At 36.3% G+C, this 6,820-nt stretch overlaps 1 protein-coding gene across 1 annotated transcript in view; it reads right to left on the reverse strand.

Moving 5' to 3' along the window:
* LOC106874795 (type 1 phosphatidylinositol 4,5-bisphosphate 4-phosphatase) overlaps positions 1-6,549 on the reverse strand; it is a 32,746-nt gene extending 26,197 nt beyond the window's left edge. The window contains exon 1 of the mRNA XM_014922650.2: positions 6,394-6,549. Coding sequence (XP_014778136.1) covers positions 6,394-6,496 — 103 coding nt within the window. The 5' untranslated portion in view covers positions 6,497-6,549. The remainder of the gene's footprint in view (positions 1-6,393) is intronic.
* Between the last annotated feature and the right edge of the window lie 271 nt (positions 6,550-6,820).

Raw genomic sequence — 6,820 nt, forward strand, 5'->3', positions numbered from 1 at the left:
AGTTCAAACTTCGCCAAGGTCAACTTTACGTTTAATCCCTACAGGATCGATGGTGTCTGTCGGCCAGCCTCCTTTCCTAAATGCTTAGCAGTATTTCGTCTGCCGCTACGTTCCGAGTTCAAATTCCGCCAAGGTTGACTTTGCCTTTCATCCCTTCGGGGTCGATGAAATAAGTACCAGTTGAGTACTGGCGTCGATGTAATTGACTATCCCGCCCCCCACCAAATTTCAGGCCTTGTGCCTATAATAGAAAGGATTATTATTATTATTATTATTAGTAGTAGTAGTAGCGGTGGTGGTGGTGGTGGTGGTGTGCCAAATGCATACCCTTTGGTCGAATGGTTATGGTCACCTCACTATCGCAAGGTCCCGCGTTCGATCCCAATTCGTAGAAACTTGGGCAAATGTCATTTCCTATAACTTGCGGGTGAAATCAAGTGGACTTGATTGAGCTGTACAGAATCCTGTCGATTATTCCAAAGATACAGCCATATAACACCGTCACGCTGATTCTACCTGAGAGTTACGTTAAAAGGTAGATACACACGTGTCTGCAGAATGCTTGTCCACACTTACACGTTAATTCAAGGGGAAGTAATTCGAATAAACTGAATCCTCCTAGTCAAACGACGGAGATCCACCATCATCATTAGCTAGAAACAGGACAGAGACTATCGAAGAATAAATTTAGTCCAATGAAAACTAAACTGTCATCGTTTAGCCCTAGGTCAGACCTATATCAGCACTGACGATTCTGTCCTTGTTCAGGCCTAGTATATTGCATACCTCTTGTTATGCTATTTTTAGGTCAAGTGACCACGGTTATTATTAAGTCCTAGGTTAGAGCTGATTCAGCAGATCTATGATCGAAGGTATTTCAGCGGTGATCATCCCGTCTTAATACCTATCATGGATAACTAGTATCCAATATGCCCTTTGTTAAGACGTTAGGGTATGATTTGAGAGAGATTAAGCTGCTATTTCTAGCCATCCTTTTGGCTAAGTAGATGGAGCCTCCTCTCCTAGGAGAAAATAAATAGTCTGTGTGTCACGAGGAGATTTCTGATACGTGACACCCGAGCAGGTCAGCATGATGTAAGTATAACATTACGAAATGAAATAACATCCGGATATCGACAACAAACTTTCATCTATCGACACATTAAAATAAACAAGCAGACCCTGCTGTTTAGCCATGTGTCAAACCTGCTTTAATAGACTTATGATTAAAAAGCATTCTAGTCGCGGCCATCTCGTCTTATCTAATGTGCCAGTGCCGTCTTAAGGAATGAGCATACTGGACAGTTGCCCGGAAGCCTCAGGGGGTCTACGAGCTCAATTTCGATCTATGAATGCTGTGGTTTACTGTCAATAAAACACTATAGGGCCTAATCCACTGATCTGTCCAGGGACCTCTCGAGTCTACGTATGCTGTGACCCTTACTATAGAGTCCAGTGCATTGGTCTGTCCGGGTACCCATACTGCTACGGCAGCCCTGCAATGTGTCTTCTTTCTTTAATTTGAGGGAGATGTGGCTATTTTCTAGCAGGGTGACAACTACACAATATTTTCTTGTGCTAGAGCAGTATTGAGGTCGATGTAGTCAGCTCTTTCCTCCAACACATAAATGCGTAGTTAAGAAACCATTGAGAATATTTAATTAAAACAAAGTTCCTGGCAAGCATAATCATGTGATGGAGTTTCAAATCCTGGCTGAAAACAACTCGCATCACTTATGCTAATAAAATAAAAATAAAAAGCCATGCGAACAACGAAGAGCTTCTACGTCGTCATTTGACCTGCTAAATACTAGAAATGATAGCTAAATCTCCCTTGAATTGCACGCTCCCGACTTACTGAAAGAAGGGCACATACGGTAAAAGTCGTGAGAGCCACGCCTGGAATAAATTCGATAATAGGATTGATCTAAAAGCTAAACAACAACAATGGCAAACAAAATGGTAATTCCTATAACACAACTTCTCTGTTCTTTGTTTCCGTAACGGAATTTTCTTTGGGGCAAACCCCGATAAACCAAACATTAGGGAATAATTAACAAATCGGGAGAGGGTAAATTGGGACAAAGTAAAGAAATATATGGTTTGCTGAAACCGTTTTATTGCTCTTGGCTCTTGTTATGTTTTAAAAAGATGCGTCCCAGGATATTTCGACTTTTTCAAGAATGAGTCATTCCATCGGTAATGCTAAGTGGATTGAGTGTGTACGTGAATGGAATAAACCACAGACATACAAATACATCACCGAGTGTGGTCGAAGGGATAAATAAATACATGACCGATCGTTTAAGGGAGCTGCCTAGAGAGAGTCTTTTATTTGCTAGAAATAGCAGCCAAATAGTCACATACAGACTGGGTCTGGAGCTTGGCTGAGGTGCTGGACGAGGAGCCCTCTCCCTTAAAGGTTGCCTACTTGCCTGCTGCTGCATAGAAGGATTTTAATTGCTGTCATGAAGGGGAGAAATTCATCAGGTGTCATTTCCTTGCTCTCCTGTCATAATATGAAATATTAAACGAAAAAGTAATAACTACATAAAAAACACGGGCGTCAGTGTGCGAAATTTTGGGGTCAATTGCGAAAAGAACTGCTTGCTTAATGACAAAGCAAAAAAACAAACGTTTGATAATACTCCATTCCAATTGAAAAGGAGCTTCGGTAGGATCATGACAAAACAATGTTTCGTAGATTAATTGGTATCTCTAATTTAGGACCTGATTAATCCATTATCGGGTTTAAATCACATTGATAGAGAATACGAGGTAACAACGGAACAGCTCCCATATAGCAGAAATAACAGTCAAATCTCTCCTAAACACAATACTGTCTAAGAAAGTAATGACACAATGCATAATGATGTAGTCCTTAGATATGATAGCTTGAGGAGAAGCGGTCACATCTGGAAAATCTTTGATCAAGGATGACCTGGAACTAAACAACAACATCCTTGAGTGACGAAGTTAAGGTGGAAGGACTACACTATCCAACATGTCCTTATGTAAAATAGTATGGTGTTAATTGAGGGAGATTTGGTTGCTATTTCTAGCACAGAGACCACAGGATTCTGGGAAGCGTAAAAGTAACAAGTGTCTTTTTAACAAAGGGACAATATGAAATTTAAATGAAGGTTTACAACAGAGATGGCGGGGAGATGAAGGGTTGGTGTTTATCCCAAATTAAGGAATTCGGAATCGACAGTGGATGATGGTCCTATAGACAACACATTTATCTTCATTGTTTACAGACACGAGTTCAACCTCAATACAGATTTTATATTTTATCTCTCAATACAAATAAGTAGCAATAATACGTAGGGATTCGATCCAATCGATTATGCTTGTCATACAGATACGAGCCATCAAAAAAGCTCCTTCGTGGTCACTCGACCTGTTAGAAATAGCTGCTAAATGCCTCATTTCAAATATCCTACTCTTATAATAATAAAAAGGACACAGACACGTTGCGTATTATAGTCCTAAATACATTATCTCTGAGGGAAAAACAGGATGGTCATAGTTAGAACGCTTTTTATCATAAGTTTGTGAGGACTGGCTTGGGGGTTAAACGACTACAACGTCTGTGTTTCTATTTAGTAAATCGATCGATACACCAAGTTCTGATTACAAATGCTATCTAGGGACGGGAGTGGGTGGAAATTATTATTTATTTATTGCCTTTCATCGTTTCGTTAGGAGGTGGGTGGATTACTGGGATGGCATCATCACTAAAACAGCCCTTCCCTACAATTTTGGATCGTTCTGCCCTATATTTTTTAAAAGACATCAAAAAAAATCGATATCCAGGAATTTGGTGTGGAGACGCGAGTTCTCTATCTAAAGTGAACATCGTTGGATGATAATGAAAGAGTGAGAGAGAGAGAGGAGCAGCGACTGATGCAAAGATCCCAGCCGTTTCTGCAGAAAACACTAGAAAATGAAAGTGGTCTGTGATATTAAAACAAAAATACAAGAAAATTCAAACACTTGGAATCTGCGACTCGTAGACAGAGAAAGCAACAGCATGTGCCATTCTTCCGCATCACCTTTCATTTTTAAAAAATGTATTTTAAAAGCAAATTAGGGTTTCGTTTCATTTTTTTTTTACGTGAATTTTTAATAAACTAATGGTGTGAAAATATAATATTAACATTCCTGGAGCAATGTTTCAGAGACAGACTACACAGTAAATAGTTTCAGACATTCAAACTTACATGTCCGTCCGTATTATTTATAAAATAATGCTATATTTGAGAAAATAGATATTGGCGATTGTGAAAGATGAGAGGAGACTGTCATTTAAACATAATTTGAACAATTATACAATTATATTTCTGCACGAGTGTGTTGTAGAGACATAGGTGTGTATGTATATATATATATATATATATATATATATATATAGATAGATAGAGAGAGAGAGAGAGAGAGAGAGGAAAGTGAAAGAAAGAGGCCATGTTTTGTTGTTATAAGGGTAAAAAACGAAACAATGGTTGAATTTCGTTGACTCTATAAAACTACTGTATGGTTTGTGTTGTTAATTAGTTAACAAGGAGCAGTCTGACCCAAAAGGGCCACTCACTCGATTCTCCTTGTCATTACTCTCTTTCTTTCTTTCTCTCTGAATGAGTCCACTCCAGAGACAAGGCATGACTATCTCTTTCATTCCATGTTTAGTATTTAAATCAATATGCGTGTATGTGCGATTTATTTCAAAATATAATACAATTCTGTTGAAATGTTAGATGGGACATCATTTAATCCCTATGTATAGTTATTTTCTTATTTCTATAACCTTTCTTCCTACTAACTAAACTATACACATAGCAGACACGACACACATTACCTATCCATATTACGTGTGTGTGTGTATATATATATTATATATATATATGCACAATCTCACACACATACATTACGTGTGTGTGTGTGTGTAGATATACGGAATGTGTATATATGTAATCTATATTCACATCAACTGAACAGATAATGATAACAGCAATGAAATTAAATATTTTTCAGACGAAAATAGTGATGTTTGAACGTAAATAAAATGGTTTAGCTTGATGTATATTTCAATTGTGATGACTGAAATTTGATAATAAAAAAAAAAAACCGAAAGTCTGCGAATGTATAATGTATGTACACCAAATAGATATGAATTCTTCATCACATTCGTGTTATTGATTATTAATGTTTAAAATATTAGAAAATTTAAAAAGCAGTAATAATATTATAGCAGAGCTGTCATTCCCATTTATATAGTAAATATATTCAAACACATACACGCAATATATAACAGACATTCATATATGAATTATACATATATATGTAGCGTACCCGTCCATATACTCACTAAATATATATATATATATATATATATATATACACATACACACGCGTATATATTTATATATATACATACATACACACACACACGCGCGTATATATCTATATATACACATACACACACGCGTATATATCTATATATACACATACACACACGCATATATATATATATATATATATATATATATATATAAACTATATATACATATACACACGCGTATATATATCTATATACACATACACACACGCGTATATATACCTATATATATACACATACATACACACAGACGCACATATATATACATACACGCATACATGCATCCCCTTAACATCATCAATTACAAACCAAAATTTCCCGATAGTAATTGATGGTACACGCAGACGAATATAAAGATATAGATGGACCTAGACCTGTATTGAGTGCTACTTTCGTTTGCTCACCCAGTGCCTATATATTACTTGTCGGTGACGAAGTTTTCGGAGCTCCGTCGTGCAAAGAACGAAACGAAAATGTAAATAACAACAAAATAATACTAATAATAACTAATAACTAAAAATCGTTTACAATTAACCGAAAAGCGGCAAAGATAAATGAAATTAATTAGAACCATTCATTTCAGTCGTGTTCCAAATAAATAATCCAACGGCTAAAACAATTATACATTCGTTTCAATATGACAATCTGTAATATTTAATTAGAAACAATTCACACAGTAAGGATAACTATGATATATATATATACATATATAATGTATGTGTATATATGAATGAATGCGTATATATGGTTAGTTGATAAACATGCTAATAATATAAAAAGGGTTAGATGAAGATGTACTACTATTAATCTAATAATCCAAATATATTAATCTAATATATTTTATCTTATTTATTTCTCAATCTATTAAGAATTATTTTGTAGAGATTTGAGGGCAAGGCAATTAAAGATAAATAATATAACGCAGACACACAGAGTAAGAAATAAATAAATGGAAGATACAAAAAATAAACCAAACGAAAGGTTTTAGGACTAACCTGGGACATTATCTTGGTAAGGCGAAGGTGTTTGTGGCGATGGGTCGTTTGCTCTGCTATTAAGGAGCAAAGGTGCCCGTTCACTCTGTTGCCCGTCCGCCATAATCAAACCCTCTCATATGGCGCTACACCAACAGAATTATCTCCTCCTGCCATGAAAATTACTCACGTGATTTAACACCGCTCACTCTTCTGTATCTGTGTGCGTGCATATATGTATGTATATTTATGTGCGTGCGTGCGTATATATATATGTGTGTGTGTGTGTGTGTGTGTATATATATATATATATATATATATATATCACATTTATGTTTGTACATGTAGTCTGCAGCGATTATGTTTAAGCTATCGTACAACTTGTGTTTATACTCTCTCTCTCTCTCCCTCTCTCTCCCTCTCTTCTTGATTTCCTTCAGTCTAACGT

Source organism: Octopus bimaculoides, chromosome 17 (genome assembly GCF_001194135.2).
Source record: "Octopus bimaculoides isolate UCB-OBI-ISO-001 chromosome 17, ASM119413v2, whole genome shotgun sequence".
Taxonomy (NCBI): domain Eukaryota; kingdom Metazoa; phylum Mollusca; class Cephalopoda; order Octopoda; family Octopodidae; genus Octopus; species Octopus bimaculoides.